The sequence below is a fragment of the Vipera ursinii genome (genome assembly GCF_947247035.1).
Source record: "Vipera ursinii genome assembly, chromosome: 6".
In the NCBI taxonomy this organism is placed as follows: Eukaryota; Metazoa; Chordata; class Lepidosauria; order Squamata; family Viperidae; genus Vipera; species Vipera ursinii.
The window spans coordinates 59,558,447-59,576,571 of NC_139515.1; the positions used below are offsets into that span (position 1 = coordinate 59,558,447).

Consider the following 18,125-nt stretch of genomic DNA (forward strand, 5'->3'; position numbering starts at 1 on the left):
AAGGACTCACTGGAGAAGAGCCTAATGCTGGGAAAGATTGAGGGCAATAGAAGAAGGGGACGACAGAGAATGAGGTGGCTGGATGGAGTCACTGAAGCAGTAGGCGTGAGCTTAAATGGACTCCAGAAGATGGTAGAGGACAGGAAGGCCTGGAGGAATGTTGTCCATAGGGTCGCGATGGGTCGGACACAACTTCGCAGCTAACAACAACAACATGTGCAAATCCATAGTTTAACTCACCAATGAAGAACTGCAGATTGGGAAAAAATGCTAATCATATTTTGACCCAAAATCAGCTGATTTCTAGTGTAAAATTAACTGTTAATCTGAACTCAGCTTCAAGTGTAAGCCTTCATAGAATAACAATAGCAATAGCAATTAGACTTATATACAACCCCATAGTGTTTTATAGCACTGTCTGGATGGTTTACAATAGAACACTTGAAAATGTTGAGAAAAAAGGCAACTTCCTCCTGTGAAACAATCAGGCAGTAGGGGTAGCAAAAATACGCTTCCAGAATTTCACTACCCATATGTTAAACTTACTACTGGTCATTTTTTGCATAAACAAACAAAAAAGAACAAAAGCCATATGGTTAGCCTTTGCTTTTTTATACCTAAATAGGTATCTTATAATAATCAAGATCAAGCTGATTACCAAACAATAAAGGTAAATGTATATGGTTTACAACTAGATTTACATATACAGTACTACAAATGAAATTCAAAAATAGTCTTGGCAAACCACAAGGTAGTAACTAAAAACTGGCACTGGAACTCTGTAAACTTTTCGGTAATTTTCATTCAAGTAGTGGTAGTAATACTGCATTATGAAATTATCACACAAATTCACTTTACCTTGATACTTTATTCTCTTGTTGAGTAAAGGTATTATTTTGTGGAGCACACCCTTATTGGCTGTCTTCTCAACCAAAAGCTTTTCTTCCCTTTTAGGAGAAAATACTTTAACAGCCTTAAGCAATGAAAAAAGCTTGACAACCAGATAAAACTTGATATTACTACAGGAACTCTGAATTATTATTATGACATTTTAAGGAACCATATATTTTGATGCATCCCAGCTCCCAGTCACATTTCATACAATTTAAAGAATAAGTGTTCAAAGAGTACTTTATCTCTAATATTTCCAAGTTTGTGCATTTCTAACAGAATTTAAAACTTTCTTGAAGAAATTTGTTTGCTGCCCAGGAACAAAATCAGCAGCAGTTTGCAGCAATAATATATTACTTTTCTGATTGCATAATGATACATAGTATTACATGTCATAAATGGCAGACATGGCATACAGAATTCCCTTTCTTCTTGCCCCATTTTCCTAAAAGCATTACAAACTGGCAAAGCCACGAGAGATAAAAATACACATGAAGAACAGTCCCTGACATACTCTATACATTCCAGATACTTGGAAAAGTCTTTCTTCCCATAAGGAAATATGCACTGAAACCTTGTTGTCTCTATCTAGATATTTAGTAGATGCCAATGTCCTGTTGAAAGAACATCACTTCTAAGCCCTTCCCTTTCAACAGCTTGTCATTTTCCTGAGGTCACAAAGGGGCATTCCTTTTCAGTTGTTTTAACTCCCAAAGTTTCAGTGATAGGGCAAATGACATTAGAATTACAACTCAGACTGTGAGCGTGAGATGCGAGGCCCCTTGCGAATTTCCTTTCGTTTCTCCTCTTTCTTTCTTCGCTTCTCTTCCTCCCGAAGAGCCTTCTGGAATGTGTTAGCACCAGGGAAAAACTAAAAAGTAAACACAATGAGTTTAGGGATTCTGGCCTCAAAAATACGGATAACACTTTATTTATTTATTTATCTATTTATCTATTTATCTATTTATTTATTTATTTATTTATTTATTTATTTATTTATTTATTTTATTGCATTTATATACCGCCTCTTCCTTTTAGGGGCACCAGCTTTTTCTCTCTGACATTTCAGTGATTTTCAAGGGATAATAAGGTAAAGGTAAAGGTTCCCCCACACATGTGTGCTAGTCGTTTCCGACTTTAGGGGCCGGTGCTCATCTCCATTTCAAAGCCAAAGAGCCAGCGCTTGTCTGAGGACGTCTCCGTGGTCATGTGGCCAGCATGACTAGACGCCAAAGCACGGAACGCTGTTACCTTCCCACCAGAGTGGTCCCTATTTTTCTACTTGCATTTTTACATGCTTTCGAACTGCTAGGTTGGCAGAAGCTGGGACGAGTAACAGGCGCTCACTCTGTTACGCGGCACTCGGGATTCGACCCGCCAAACTGCCGACCTTCTGATCGACAAGCTCAGCGTCCTAATCCACTGAGCCACCGCGTCCCTATTCAAGGGATAATAGCTAGTTACTAATCAGAACACCAGGCTCCCTGTACTTTTGCCCCAAACATTTGGAACTCTTATATAAGAAAGGGGGGGAAAATCCACAAGATTAATTAGAATTCCCAGTTCCAAGGTAATAGTATCCCCCTTCCACATAATGGATGCCGAAAGGAACAACATGGAAGAGTCATCTTGCATATCTCTGCAGTAAATGAGTAAGTGGCTTAGAACAATATTGAAGGGAATCCATACATTCCCATGTGCTAAATTGACCAGCTCTAGATGTGTTTCCAAGGTGACCATACCATTATTGCCAACTTTTGTGACAAACTAATATCTGAAGCAGAACCTGTATGGGGTCAATCTTCTATACTACTTAATATATTACCTATATTACTTATAGGTAATATAAGCAAACATACTTATATTGGCTTTATAGGATCACCACAGAGAAAGTTTCTGATTTAAAGCGATCAAGAAAAAAAGTCATGACGCTTAATGATTAGGAATTATCACCTAATCTTTGGGTATTACTGCCATCAAGCAAGTGTTGCTCCTTTCTTTCCTTCATAAGAAAATTGTGAATAACCAGAGAGAAAAAAGAGAGGAATAACAGATAAGGTGGACTCTTACTTCAGAATTGTCTGCTTTAAAAGGATTCTGGTAGTCTGGAGATCTCTCACTAATTCCTAGCTCTTGAGCCATCTGTGGAAGAAAATATATTAAAATAATTCTCATCTATTGTATATTATTATCCCTCCTTCTTGCCAACCTCTTAGTCCTGGCCCTTACGTGCCCTTGAAGAAATTATTTGTGACAGAATCCAGCAGTTTTTTGCCCTTGTTTTTATGTGCTTTTAATCCCCCCAGGACCACCATAGGCAAATCCATAAAAGTTATTTGACTTCATAAAAGTTAAATTAATTGTTAAATAAAAATACATCTCCTACTTTTCTCATTTGGTATTTTAAAGGCAAATTCTCTGAAAGCAGTAAACTAAAGCATCCTGCATGATACCAACTTTTGAATGGAACTTTTGAGCTGACCTATTAATTCTATAACCACTATAACTCAGCTATGCAAATTATAAAGATTTTAAATAGACATTGTGTATTATAATGTGAAGAGGAAAAGCCAGTCTCCTAATTGAGCTCAATTCCTGGTGATTTTATAGACATATCCAAGAAATCTTTTTGCATAACAATACCAAAGTTGTTGATTGTGGTCTTTATCCTGACCGCTTTTTCAACTTCCCAGCTTAGAAAGTACACATGTGGTAAATTAGAAGATCAAAATAATGGATACAAGAGAATGCAGATATGCTATTAAGATGGTATCAGTACATTTCTGTATGTCTATGTATATACTACAAAATAAAAATTATCTGTGATAATAAGTATGCAACTTTTGAGTAAACCAGTCATCTAAGTCATGGGTCCCCAACCTGTGAGCTGCGGCTCACTAGTGTGCTGTGAGGGAATTGCAACCAGGCCACAGAAATGGCCGGCGAGCATCCTCACTTGTGCGAGCAGCAGGTGAGTGTGTGCTCATGTGCTCCATCTGTGTGAGCCAGAGGCATGCATGCACGCTGCTCATACAAATGGAGCTGTGTGTGCACACACGCTTGCCAGCCACTCGCGCGGAGCCTTCCCCTCTCCCCTTCCTCACGGGTCTGCAAAGCTGGAAATATTGGGGAAGTTTGATCTAAGTAAAATATGGAAAATGCCTATACAATCATTTATTATTAAACAAACTTATATAGCTGCCCATCAATCAGAAGAAACTCTGAGCAATGAACAGATGAACACAGCACGGTGCCAGTCAGATGGTACCGCCCTAGGCGCCTAATGGACCCTGATAAGTTCCAGGCAGCGCTTAGGGACACGCATGCACCCCCTGCTCACAGCTCGGCGGATGCCTTAGTGGAAGCCTGGGAAAAGGCAGCCACGGAGGCTCTGGACCAAGTTGTACCCTTGCGGCCTCTGACCCGGCGCAGATCCCTGCGAGCCCCATGGTTCACCGAGGAGCTCCGGGAGATGAAGCGTCGGAGACGGGGCCTAGAGAGCCGTTGGAGATCCAGTCGATCCGAATCAGACCGATTGCGACTAAGAATCCTCACCAGGTCTTATCTCGCTGCGATAAGGGTGGCAAAATCCAACTACTTTTCCACCCTCATCGCGTCCGCAGATAATCGCCCGGCTGCTTGTTCAGGGTGACTCGCTCCCTATTAAACCAAGAGGTGAGGGAGGAACCCTTGCAGGGTCGAGCCGAGGAATTTGGTCAATATCTGCTGGATAAAATTGCTCGGATTCGAACTGGCCTGGACTCCAACTGGGCTGAGATGGAAGAACAAGACATGGACAGTCTTGTCAACGTCATCTGGGAAGAATTTGATCCTGTAACTCCTAAGGAAGTGGACAGGATTATGAGAAGGTTGAGCTCCTCCACATGCTTACTGGACCCGTGCCCTTCCTGGCTGGCCTATGCAGCTCGAGAGGGGACACGAGGCTGGTTCCTAGCGGTCATCTCTGCTTCTCTGAGTGAGGGTCACTTCCCCACCGCCTTGAAGGAGGCGGTGGTGAGACCTCTCCTCAAGAAGCCCACCTTGGACCCATCCTCTTTGAATAACTTTCGTCCAGTCTCCAATCTTCGCTTCCTTGCGAAGGTTGTTGAGAGCGTGGTGGCGCACCAGCTTCCTCAGATCCTGGATGAAGCGGTTTATCTAGACCCGTACCAATCGGGTTTCAGGCCGGGCTACAGCACGGAGACGGCATTGGTCGCTCTGATGAATGATCTCTGGAGAGCCCGGGACAGGGGCCATTCCTCTGTCCTAGTCTTATTAGACCTCTCGGCGGCTTTCGATACCATCGACCATGGTATCTTGCTGCGACGCCTCAGGGGACTGGGAGTGGGAGGCACGGTTCTGCGTTGGTTCTCCTCCTTTCTCCAGGGTCGCTCGCAGTCGGTGCTGACAGGGGGACAGAGGTCGACCCCGAGGCCTCTCGCTTGCGGAGTCCCTCAGGGGTCGGTCCTCTCGCCTCTCCTGTTCAACATCTACATGAAACCGCTGGGTGAGATCATTCGCAGTTTTGGAGTAGGGTACCATCAGTATGCTGATGACACCCAGCTTTTTATCTCAACTCCAAACAATATCAGTGATGCCCTAGACGTGATGTCCCGCTGCCTGAAAGCGGTCCGGGAATGGATGGGGAGAAACAGGCTTCAACTGAACCCGGACAAGACTGAATGGCTGTACATACCGGCAAGCCAGGATATTCAGAACGTCCCACTGCTTAACATTGGGGACAAGTTACTTCCCCCTGTTGATAGGGCCCGCAACCTGGGTGTCCTCCTACACTCGCAGCTCTCCCTGGAAGACCACATAGGAGCTGTGACCAAGGGGGCCTTCTCCCGGGTTCGACTAGTTCGCCAACTACGGCCTTATCTGGACCTGGATTCCTTACGTACAGTCACCCATGCCCTTGTGACCTCTCGCCTAGACTACTGTAACGCTCTCTACATGGGGCTGCCCTTGAGATCCACTCGGAAGCTTCAACTGGTGCAAAGTGCGGCGGCACGGACACTCTTGGGAGCCTCCCGATACTCCCATATCACACCTCTCCTCCGTGCGCTGCACTGGCTTCCGGTTGCCTTCCGTGTGAAGTTCAAGGTGCTAACAATGACATACAAAGCCCTACATGGCATGGGTCCGGACTACCTACGGGAGCACCTTCTGCCAATGTCAGCACCCCACCGTCCTGTGCGCTCCCACAGAGAGGGCCTCCTCAGGGTGCCACCGCTCAAGGAATGTCGGCTGGTGGCCCCCAGGGGGAGGGCATTCTCAGTGGGTGCGCCAGCCCTCTGGAACAGCTTACCAACCGAAATCCGGATGGCCCCTGACCTCCGTACCTTCCGTCGCGACTTAAAAACTTTCCTGTTCCAGCAATCCGGCCTGGCATGATAGCGTTAATTGGGGTCCCAGTTTGTTTTCATTAGTGTTTCTTATTATTTTTATTGTCCAATCTGTATACATTCCTTCCTCTGTACACCGCCCCGAGTCCCTCGGGAGAAGGGCGGTTTATAAAAACTAATAAATAAATAAATAAATAAATATTTAAAATATTTGCTAAGAACTTAACATCATTTATATTAGAATATACCTATATCTAACATTAACACTTCACTATGTGCAGATTCATGAAGTTCCTCCACATTTTTTTTCTATATGAGCATCCTGAAGCATTTCAAGCAAATATTTTTTTTCCTCAAACGTTAACCCAATTTGTATGAATTACTACCCAATTCTAAATGTTTAAACAAACTGAGAGGAAGTGCCAAGCAGGCATACTGTCTTACCAATCCTAATACTTGTGAGTGGGGACCTTGATCAAATACGCCTGTCTGGTTGCAGAAGCTGATCCCCCAGCGAATAAGGTTGTTCCAATTGGAATTGTGATCAAAGTAGTGATGCACTATTTTGGGAAAACGTAGGACTACATCCCCAAAAAAAGCAGTATTCTCCACCACATGGGAATAGGCTAAGAAAAAAAGAGTTACAATGAAAAACTGAGACGAAATCCAGGTTTTTGGGAACAATCTAATTATTCAAAACACTTGAACCATTGCTTTGGATTAAGTATTAATTAAAACAAAACATTTTTCCTAATCTATGTTTATCAAGGGAATGAAAGGGAAGACAGAAGAGTAAGAATTCTCATCTATATTAGTGATTAAGCATAAAAATAAGGGCATATCATTAATCCAGACTAATAAAGTGCAGCGTTTGGAAATTTAAATGTTACCTATGCGCTTAAAAAGAGCACTGATCTCTAGCTTAGAACATAAGTTAACTTCTTTAATGCAGACATTTCTAGATACCTATTTATTTATATCTACAACTGGAATTAAATGGATACTTAATTGAGGAAATCCAAAATCAAAGTATCAATCATGTCATCCCTCAAAATATTATTTTCCCTTCAAATACTAAAATAAAATAGCAAGAGTCTGGTCTGTTTCAAGTTTCATACATCATGCATGTGGTTCTATTCACAACTTATGATGATCTTATGACTATTATAAATAACAATGCACAAAACCAGAAGTGACTAAGAAAGAGTAGCCAATGTGTCAGAACTGTATTGCTTAACAACTCAAAGCTGTACATTTAATGGATAAAAGATAATGGACAAAGAAACTGTGATTAGAAAGCAAAATGTTTGTACCATCCTTTATCTTCTCATCATGAGAAAATGGCCCATCTGGTGAAACGTCTGCTGCTATGAGTACTGCTCGTGAATCTTCAAGAACCTGCACATCATAACAGAAATTCATGTCAATTTATGCCAATTCTGCCCCAACGACATGTGTACCAACAAATCCCTCCTAAAATCCTCCTTGCCCAATCTTTTCTTCTAATCTATTGGATGAAGATACCTAGCCGGTGTAACTTTAACAGGCTAGAGAATTTAGAAAAGATGCCATGGCAGAATAATATTACAATTTGCAGAATAATAAAATAAATATCTTACCCAGCTAACCCAAATTCAGTGTACTCTGGGTAAGAATTATGGAACTTGTATTATAAGATATCTGATGGGCATCAGGTTAAAGGCTGCCCTAGTATCTGAAGTACATGTACCACGTACATTTTGCCAGGAGATTAAGACTAAAGTTTCTCAACTACGACCAAAAAAATCATTATTCAAAACATCAGGATGCTATATTTTTATACTAAGAAAGAAATAGGTCTTGATGCTCCATATTAGGGCATAGGAAAGAATTAAGTGAATGTAGCCAAGATATATTGTTGAAATAGCTGTTGAAAATGTCTTCCTGTATTAAGCTTTGCCATGGAGATAAAACCCATGAAAAAGTAGCTGATAAAAACATTTACAGGTAACTACTGTAAACTCCAAGCTATCCCTAAGAAATTACAACCATTCATTTAGTGAACATTTGAAGTTACAACGGCATTGAAAGAAGTGATTTTCACACTTACAACTTTTTCACACTTACAACCGTTGCAGCATCCCCATGGTCACATGATCAAAATTTGGATGCTTGGCAACTTGCATATATTATGACTGTTGCAATGTCTTGATGTCATATGATCACCTTTTTGACCTTCTGAAAAGCAAAGTCAATGGGACAGCCAGATTCTCTTAACAACCATGTTACTAATTTAACAAATGCAGTGATTCACTTAACATCTATGGCAAGAAAGGTCATAAACTGGGGCAAAATTCATTTAACTGTCTTGCTTAGCAACAGAAATTTTGGGCTAAATTGTGGTCATAGGTCGAAGATGCCATCTTCTCTTCCCAAACACTTGGCTGCCAAATCATAAACGAGAACTGCTGAGAATGGCCACTGCTAATTTTTTCAGCAATCTACTTTGTGGGATGGTGAATGTGCTTCCTCCCCCTGTTGAATTCGCTCACAGTCCAATTAGCTAATGACATGGGGATTATACTTTCCATTATTTTCCTAATACTGCTTTAAGAGTATTCAAGAAAAAAAAATTAAGGATCAGTTAAGCAAGGCTTACTTTGAAAAGACCCTTGAGCATGATGTCTATAATCTTGTACTGCTGGTTGACATCATTGAGTTCAATCAGGTTCTTCAGTGCATTCATTTGGTCTTTGCGCTTTACTTCAAACAATTTCTTATCTGTGTCTTGGTCAAGCGTACCATACAAAGTCCCATATTTTGTTCTATGACCTTATCCACATAACAATACATAGCATAATCCTCCAATCTTATCTTTTTGCCTTTGATTATATCTCTTCAAAGATAAACATTTCACCAAGTAGTTGTTTATTTTAACTACAGTATCTAAGTACGTATCCTAACAGAAATCTACAAATGCCAACTTGAAATCTACTAGTCACCCAAACTCAGGTGACTGAATTATCAGGTACCTCTGTCTTTAGGTCTTATTGGTAAATACCAGACCTATGCAGAATAAGACTGCACCCATCTATGACAAGATGGGAGACAAACACATGAACCCAATACATATTACTGAGACCAGGCTCTACAAAAATGGGTACATTGGAAATTTTCCAGATGATTTCCAATCCTACTACAGTTACAACATCAAAACCAAAGTTGTTTTGTGACTGTCCGTGAGAACCTTGAAGTAACAAGGTTACTGATTGGTTGTGAGTGCCTGCATGCTGAAATGGACTAAAGTGCTGATCACCGTCCTAGCTGCTTAGAAGGGGGCCTCCATGAGCACCTGAAACTCATCTCAGGTTGGTATTGGAGTTCCTGAAACTTTCAATTTGGGATGACTTCAACCTCCATGACCGGGAGATGGGACAGGTTTTCCAGTGCTGATGTGTTCTACGGCAACCATGGGATTGTCAGAAATAATTGTGGCTCCAAAATACATGGATGAGCACACACTTGATTTGGTCTTCATTTTGCAACACATTGGGTAGGATATCAGTATGGCCAGATCATTCTTTGTCAAACTGCACATTATAGCAACCCTGGAATTCTGCAACACTATGGGCCCTTCAAAAGAGTTTTTAATGAATCCAGAGGGATTCCACATGATGCCACAAGATTGTCCCAATTTAGTAGGCAGTTCCATCTTGCTCCTAGTCAATCTATAAAATACAGAGGTGACCAATTTCAAATCCAAGACCCAAAACTGGAAGAAGGATACAGATTTCCAATCCCGAATCTGAGGTTTTCTTCTCTGTGTCAGTAGTCATACCTCTTGGTAATATCAGTGTAAAGAGAAATGTGCAGGCCACAAAATAATCCATTCTTAAAAACCTATATTGGAGGGAAAAAGATAGTGACAGGGAAATTACAATGTTACATGATTCAAATTAAAAACATATAAAAGCATACACCAAAACAGACAATGGTTACATGGTGTCAATCCAGTTAGGTCTCATTATAATTATACCTGTGAATAGTAGTACATCAGGAACAAGAAACAGTTTGGTCTAGCATTAAGGCACCAGGCTAGAAATCAGGAGACTGTGAATTCTGGTTCTGCCTTAGGCATAAAACCCAGCTAGGTGATTTTGGACCAGTCACGTTCTCTCAGTCCAACTCACCTCACAGGTTTGTTGTTGTAGTGGGAAAAGTAGGAGGAGAAAGGAACATTAGGTATGTTTGCCATATTGAGTTATTTATAAGGACAATAAAGCTGGGATCTAAATAAATAAATATGTTCCAAATTTTAGCCATAAACTCCTCTCCAATCATTTCTTTACCTGCCTCAGAGACAATCTGAATGTCACTCATGTCTAATTTGGCTATATATATATATATATATATATATATATATATATATATATATATATATTCAAAATCAATTCAAGTTACTAAAATGGATTCAGGATATTCAGTCTATGAGTTCGCTACAGTAAAGCAGGAACTCTATTTGTTTATTCCTGCTGTGATTTTAGTAGCTACAGTACTATACACATATCTCTGGTAAAGGGCATTAGTCAACACATACTTAAGGCATTCAGTATCTCTTCAATATATAGCACATGTAATGGTTATATTTAAAAAAACCTCAGAAAAGTACTGGAAAGTAATAAATCAATTTATTTAGAAAATCCTTAAAATAAAATATGAACTGAAACCAATTAAGTATAATTCCAGAAAACATAAATAAGAAAAATCACAAAATGCTAAGATATATCTTAACAGCTGTAGGAACAAACTTTCCAAGGCACTGAAAAAGAGAAAGCTTGCTAAGGATACTAGATTGGGAGTAAAAAACAATAAAAATATTTTGGACAACCCATAAATGAGAAACCAGAATTTATTAGTAAATTCTGGAATAGAAATCCTGATATTTCACAATATCATTCTTCCCACACTGTTATTGTCCATGGCATCTATTTCTAGAAAAAACATTAACCAATCTGCTATCTTGGAAACAGCTGCTGAAAAAAAGCAAAATGCCAAAAATCCTTAAAAAGAACATTACTCATATGGTGTACATGATCTATCCAAAGAAATTGCAAAGAAACAGAAAGGTCTTTAATAATTCCTGAATAAGGAGTCTATGTTCTCTGAGCTTGGTTGTTTTCTTGCAGACGTTTCATTACCCAAACTAGGTGCTAGTACTGATGATATTACGTAGTTTGGGTGATGAAACATCTACAAGAAAACAACTGAGCTCAGAGAGCATCAAGGACTATTCATTTCAACTCTGAGCTATAAATATTCTCCTTTGTTGGTAGCATTCCTGAATACCCATTGGTCAAAGTACACAATAGTCTTATTAGCAAAACTGTATTTTTCATTTTACTGAAAAGTGAAACAGCAACTTGGATGTTTAAACTAAACATTAACACAACTTTAACTTTGTGCATCTTTAAACATTGAATCATTATATAGTACTGTACTATAATTTCAAATATACCATCAAATAGCTAGAAAGGATAAACTTTTAAACATGCTGTAACTGATTCAATTTAGTCATGAACCGTGGAAAAGCAAGGAGAGACTACAAAGAAATCTGTTGAGAAGGAAATGTGTGTTCAATAAATTTCTTTGTGCCATGAAAAAAACACAAGTAAATATCATCTGGAACATAACTAATAGAAATTACTTACACTGCAAATGCTCTGCTTCTTAACACAATAAAGGATACAAGTTACAGAGATGTACTGTATAGTGTTTTTGTTGTTTCACATGCTGAACATTCTGATGAATCAAAGTGATGCAAAATGAAATCTTGTCAGAAACACACCAACAAATGATAATCAGGTCTTGATTTATTTTTTTAACCAGAAGCCCCACTGCTATGTAATAGTCATACTTTTACCTAGGTCCTCAAATCTGAACACCCATACTAGAATTGCTTTTCTATGGGATCAACTTTGGAAAACAGGCTCATGGTATCAGATCTTTTTCTTGCTATATATAAAACCATTCTGACTGCCCTTCTGAAAAAGGATATAATCAAACTTGAAAAGCTGCAGAAATAGACACACACAAAAAATGATCATAGGATCAGAACACATGGACAACTGATACAGGCAGTCCTTGATTTATGACCACAAGTGAGCCCAAAATTTATGTTTCTAAGGAAGATAATTAAGTGAATTTTGCCCCATAATACAAACTTTCTTGCCACAGTTGTTAAGTAAATCATTGCAGTTGTTATGTTAGTAATACAGTTGTTAAGTGAATTTGGCTTCCCAACTGACTGTCAGAAGGTCCCAAAAGATGATCACATAACCCCAGGACATTGCAACCATTATAAATATGAGCCAGTTGCCAAGAGTCTGAATTTTGGTCAAGTGACCATGGGAATGCTGCAACAGTGGTAAGTGTGAAAAATAGTCATAAGTCACTTTTATGAATCATTTTCATATTTATATAAATAAAAGCTTCCTTTCAAAAGCTGTACAGATTTGAGTTTCAGCAAGTTATCCAAGACAAAAGGATTTACAGTAATAGCATGAATGACTGATAGCCCAACATTTTTAATTTGTGGTGGATATAAGACATTTCAGATATACAAAATCAACACAATCTATCTTTTCTGAATCTGCTTCTCCAATACACCTGATCTTTAATTTAGTCTTGGATGAAGGAACAAGAATCAGTCACTGCACAAAACCCAATGTAGGTTTCTCATGAGGTAGAAAAGTGAAATTTGTCAATGGTAGGGCTGTAGCTTCAGAAACAGGGGGAAGCTCTGGATTCAATAGTGCACTTACAGGTCCTCAGGACAGAAGTCAATATAATAACCACTCTATTCCCTCTAAAGATTGTTATTTCAGTGTGGAGGTAAAAGGCCCATCCTGAAGCTAAACTCTAAACCAGGGGTCTTCAAACTTGGCCCTTTTATGACTTGTACACTTCAACTCCCAGAATTCCTCAGCAAGCGTGCCTGGCTGACGAATTCTGGGAGTTGAAGTCCACAAGTCATAAAAGGGCCAAGTTTGAAGACCCCTGCTCTAAACTGATAAATTAACCTGAATACCAGTAATTGCCTGAGAATTATTTTATAGATTTAAGAGGAGGCTAGCCAACTGAGGAACGTTGGAGGAACGTTGTCCATGGGGTCACGATGGGTCTGACACGACTTCGCAACTAACAACAGCCAACTGAATATAAAAAGTGTACTTGGAAGTAATTACCTAAAGCTTTTTCCACCATGCAATCAAGCATTTTAAGTGATCAAAGTTAAATATGTAGGTAGCTTATTTATTTATTTATAATACTGCCTTACAAAATATATTCATATAACAAAAAATAAACTTTTATCGAGCTTGTTGCCAAAATCGCGACATCGACATGTCTGTGAAGCCATCAGTAGTCAAGCTTGCCTCGAAAGTAGTTTTATTAACGTGGCGGAATCTTCGCTTTTCAAAATCCCACTTCAGACCATTTAATGGGCTTGCTGTTTTCCCGCGAGTGGTGTGGCGAGTCTAAAACATGCCGACTGAATTACGCGAGTCGAGGTCCTCGGTTAAAAACGGAAAGGAATATAAAAGAATCGGGATTTTGGCACGTGCTTCGAAACTGCTTAACCATCTACTAAAGCAGGGGTCGGCAACCTCGGCTCTTTTATGACTCGTGGACTTCAACTCCCAGAATTCCTGAGCCAGCATAGCTGGCTCAGGAATTCTGGGAGTTGAAGTCCACGAGTCATAAAAGAACCGAGGTTGCCGACCCCTGTACTAAAGTGAGAGAAGAGACCTATCACCAGAGTGAAGAGAGGGCGACCTTCTGTCTTCTATTTGCCGCTCCTAAGAGATTCATTAGACTTCACAATATTAATACCTCATTTAGGCCTCTCTTTCCTAGCAACTATCCTTTTCTACATGCAATCTTCTCTATAGCATTTGAGTCGCGGCGCTGGGTAAACTATGTATTTTCCCGCTTGCCCTGCAGTTCAAGATCACCTCTCAAAATCTGCAGCTCAACAGCAATATACCCTGAATATTTTTTCCCGCGACAGACCGGGATAAATGCTTGTTATCTAATCACTACTAGACGCCTAACAAAAATCCTTACCAGCTGTCTCAATCAACCATTCGCCACAGCAGGACTTTACTCCAACGAGACTGTCATGCTGCAACATCGCTTCCTTTTCCCAGTACCTTTTTTCGGCTGACTGCTCCTACTGTTAGCAAACCACATACCCTACACTAATACGTCACTTCCTCGACCGGCTTCCCAAGGTCCCCTGTATTGTAGTTCCGTCTGTAATTTTGCCGGCTCCTTTCTTTTTTCTTTATTATATAGTCATTGGTTCGTTGGCATTGCGGATTTTTGATTTACAGTTGTTAAAGCACTTTTCTGAATTACGGAAGTGAATCAGGAACGTGAACTGAAACACACTAAACTATTTTGGAAAGCTTGTACATTAAAGCAGCAAAGGTATTTGGAACAATTAGACTGAGTGTGAAGAGTTGAGGAATTGAGGGAGGAATAGAAATATTAATGAAAACATGTTTGGTGTCTAATATTATTTCAGTAAAAATTAATTTTCCTGATAACGATGCTGTCTGTTACTTCTAGTGATTTGAATTCCACAGCTCTGTTGCAGGAAGAGCAAATCTTTAGGACCCTCATGATCAAATATTTATATGCAGAAAAATAGGAGATTGCACCTTGAGATATTTCCAGCGATGTTATAAAGTGCAGTTATTCTCTGCACCTAAATGGCAGCTATTATCCCAGCCTAATCATATTTTCTAAGTAATAAAGTGGTAATTATTTACCATTTCACAAACGCATCCATAGAATCTTGGATTGTGGAGAATGGCTGAGCAACATTCAAAACTAGTGGACTAGACATCATACAGATGACTCAGCCCATTATATCTATATTTTGGTTTTTTTTTCCTATCTTAGAGATTGAGCATTTGATCTGCATAACAGAAATGGCATATTGTAATCAACATTTATCTTGTATGCAAAAATTATAATTGTTAAAAAAGGAGAACTAAAAATTTAATTACAATCAGTTTAAATACTAATCATTGAGCTAGAGTTAAAGATAAATTTATTCATTGGCTCAGGATTTTTTTTTCATGTTGCTGCGCCAGGAAGTTGAGAATTAAGGGACAAGCACCAAAAATGCATCAAGATGCAAACTGCAGCTTATATACTTGCATTAGCCTATAAGACAAAAGTATAAAGACAGTTTCTATCCTAACATCATTTGTGCATCCTCATTTAGACAATCATAGTTTGTTGCAGATTCTGATGAGAATGAAAGTGATTAAAGGCAATAAGCATCTTAGACAACTTGGAATTAATTCAAAAACTATTAAGCAGGAACAGATCAGGTCATTACTTAGAGATCCTAGGAAATCCCTGCGCTATAGGTTAGGCTGGGATTTTTTTTAAAAAAAGCTGGAAGGCAATTAAAAAACAAATCTGTACTGCCAAGAAAACTGCCATGACCATGTAGTACCAGGAACTGAGTTCAACACTGTAAATGTTCTGAAAATTGTTTGGAAATTTTTGACATCATGCAAGCAGAGTACCACACTGCTACTCATTAAGAAACCTATTTTTCCAGGTTTCCATCACATCTTGAAAATATGCTAAAACTTTAATAGACACACAAACGTTAGGAGCAGACTTTTTGAAGTAGTGGTATGCTAGATACGTTAGCCCTAGTATTGATCTTTTTTCCCCTCACAGACTTTTAGTTGCCCTTCCAGATAATAACTTTATCTTCTTTCCCTCTTAAAATGTTCATATCTTATATCATAGGTATCAAAGTCGCCACATCACATGACCTGTCACAACGTATCGTGACTCTTTTCACATTGCTGGAGCTGGCGCGGCCTCCGCATGATGCAAACGGCCCATGAGCTGGCAATTTGTCACCGCTGCTGTTATGTACTGGGCTCATAGTAATACCACGTGGGTTGCTGGAGCAGCTAACGGCTCTCCAGCAACCCAAACTACAAGTCTCCAGCGCTACAATTGGCTATCCCTAGGCGGCAATGGTTGTTTCAAACCTATTGGCTGCCGCCTAGGGGCTAGAGTATATATTGCGGCTAGTTGCAGCCATTTGCTCAGTACAGATTCTGCACGAAATAAAATATGAGTTTCCCTGTACTCAGCTACCTCGTCTTCATTCCTGCGCCAAAGAACCCGCTATTTAACACCTGCCTTATATGGATAAGGCATTACTCTTACTCCTTGTTTTCAGTAGTTTTATGAACCCCTTTCCTTGTTAAAGTCCTTGAACTACAAGTGATTGTTTAGCTACAAAAAACAGTACTTCTATATTAACCAAAAAAAAATCATTATGAAAGCTATACAACAATTTGTTTACAGAGATCAAGCACTTAAGAGAATAATCAAGAATGCACTGCAAAAGGAAGGCAAGAGTTAGATTTAAAAAATTGAATTTGTCTCTTTTTTGGGATTCCTAAGGATAGAGTCTAAAAATATCTTTTAATGGATTAAGGGGAATCTCTAAAAAATATAAACTGATTTTATACTTAGGTTTTAGATCTGTACAGGAAAACAAAATTAAGCTTTTAGAATATAACTCTGAACTATATTATAGAATCTGGAATGACATAGAATATATTATTTGTAATGATATAGACAGAAACTCATCTTATATTCAACTTTTAAAGGAAAGTTGGTTATTAGAATAGATATATATTATAGAATTTGGAAAGGTATAATATAAGATATTTTGCTATAATTGGTGAATTGTTAAGCTTGTAAGCCGCCCTGAGTCTTCGGAGAAGGGCGGGATATAAATGGAATTAAAATAAAATAAATAAATAAAAATAAATAGACATTACTGGTAAAAAATAAGAATGTTTTGAAATGAACAATGTAAGTTTTGTAGACAGGATAATTACTCTCTATTGAAATAGGGAAATGTGGGTTACCCAAAAAGTAAGCTTTCTTCTATTTATCATAGGCTAACCTAGATTACTTTATTGCAATTAGGTAAAACATAAAAGCAGGATATTGATATGTATTAGTGAAAATATATTGAAAATTCTTTTAATAGACTAGGTCACAATTAGAAATGTATTAATTTGATTAATTTGACTATGTTATAACTAAGGGAATCGGAGAGGGAATCCTTGTTGATGTAACCTGAGCTATCTACAAATAACTTGTTATTTGATATTGTTTACTCTTGATTACCCAACCACCGTATTGCTTCACAAATATTTGAATGTAAATATTTAAAAATTAAGGGACGCGGTGGCTCAGTGGGTTAGGATGCTGAGCTTGTCGATCAGAAGGTCGGCAGTTTGGCGGGTCGAATCCCAAGTGCCGCGTAGCAGAGTGAGCACCTGTTACTCGTCCCAGCTTCTGCCAACCTAGCAGTTCGAAAGCACGTCAAAATGCAAGTAGAAAAATAGGGACCACCATGGTGGGAAGGTAACAGCGCTCCGTGCGCCTTTGGCATCTAGTCATGCCGGCCACATGACCACGGAGATGTCCTCAGACAAGCGCTGGCTCTTCGGCTTTGAAACGGAGATGAACACCGGCCCCTAGAGTCGGAAACGACTAGCACGCATGTGCGGGGGAACCTTTACCTTTACCTTATTTAAAAATTAATAAACTTGTATATATAAAAATGTACTACTTCCAAATTCATAACAGCATAGAAAATAGCCTTGAAGTGCATAATTTTACTTACGCCATTTCCAGAACAATGATATAACAGATTTTAAAGTTTTTTATTTATGAATTTATATTTCAACATCTAGGAAATGTCTAAATCTTTCTGCAGGAAAAAGAAATAACCTGTATTATTTTTTCTGTATGTCTATAACTGGTAAGAAAATTTAAATGCAA

General features: G+C 39.1%; 1 protein-coding gene across 2 annotated transcripts; it reads right to left on the minus strand.

Annotated features, from left to right (window-relative positions):
- Positions 1 to 218: 218 nt before the first annotated feature.
- Positions 219 to 14,447, minus strand: CCDC134 (coiled-coil domain containing 134). Of its 2 annotated transcripts, none has more exons than XM_083366034.1 (7): positions 14,343 to 14,447; positions 10,006 to 10,118; positions 8,878 to 8,999; positions 7,553 to 7,637; positions 6,684 to 6,865; positions 2,962 to 3,033; positions 219 to 1,762 (listed from the first exon to the last, which is right to left on the minus strand). In XM_083366034.1, exons 2-7 carry the CDS (start codon positions 10,106 to 10,108, stop codon positions 1,637 to 1,639), a joined length of 690 nt encoding a protein of 229 aa, XP_083222160.1. In that variant the 5' UTR covers positions 10,109 to 10,118; positions 14,343 to 14,447; the 3' UTR covers positions 219 to 1,636. The 2 variants fall into 2 exon arrangements, with proteins under 2 accessions (XP_083222160.1, XP_083222159.1); XM_083366033.1 differs by lacking the exon at positions 14,343 to 14,447 and adding an exon at positions 10,409 to 10,567.
- Positions 14,448 to 18,125: the final 3,678 nt, after the last annotated feature.

What these genes read in the sequence shown, in the direction of transcription:
- CCDC134 (XM_083366033.1), bottom strand. Translation starts at nt 10,473, where the DNA reads ATGGCAAACATACCTAATGTTCCTTTCTCCTCCTACTTTTCCCACTAC. An exon ending in TGCTCAAGGGTCTTTTCAAA is followed by an intron (nt 7,638 to 8,877) that starts GTAAGCCTTGCT and finishes TATGATGTGCAG; the next exon opens with GTTCTTGAAGATTCACGAGC. An exon ending in TGATGAGAAGATAAAGGATG is followed by an intron (nt 6,866 to 7,552) that starts GTACAAACATTT and finishes TTTTTTTCTTAG; the next exon opens with CCTATTCCCATGTGGTGGAG.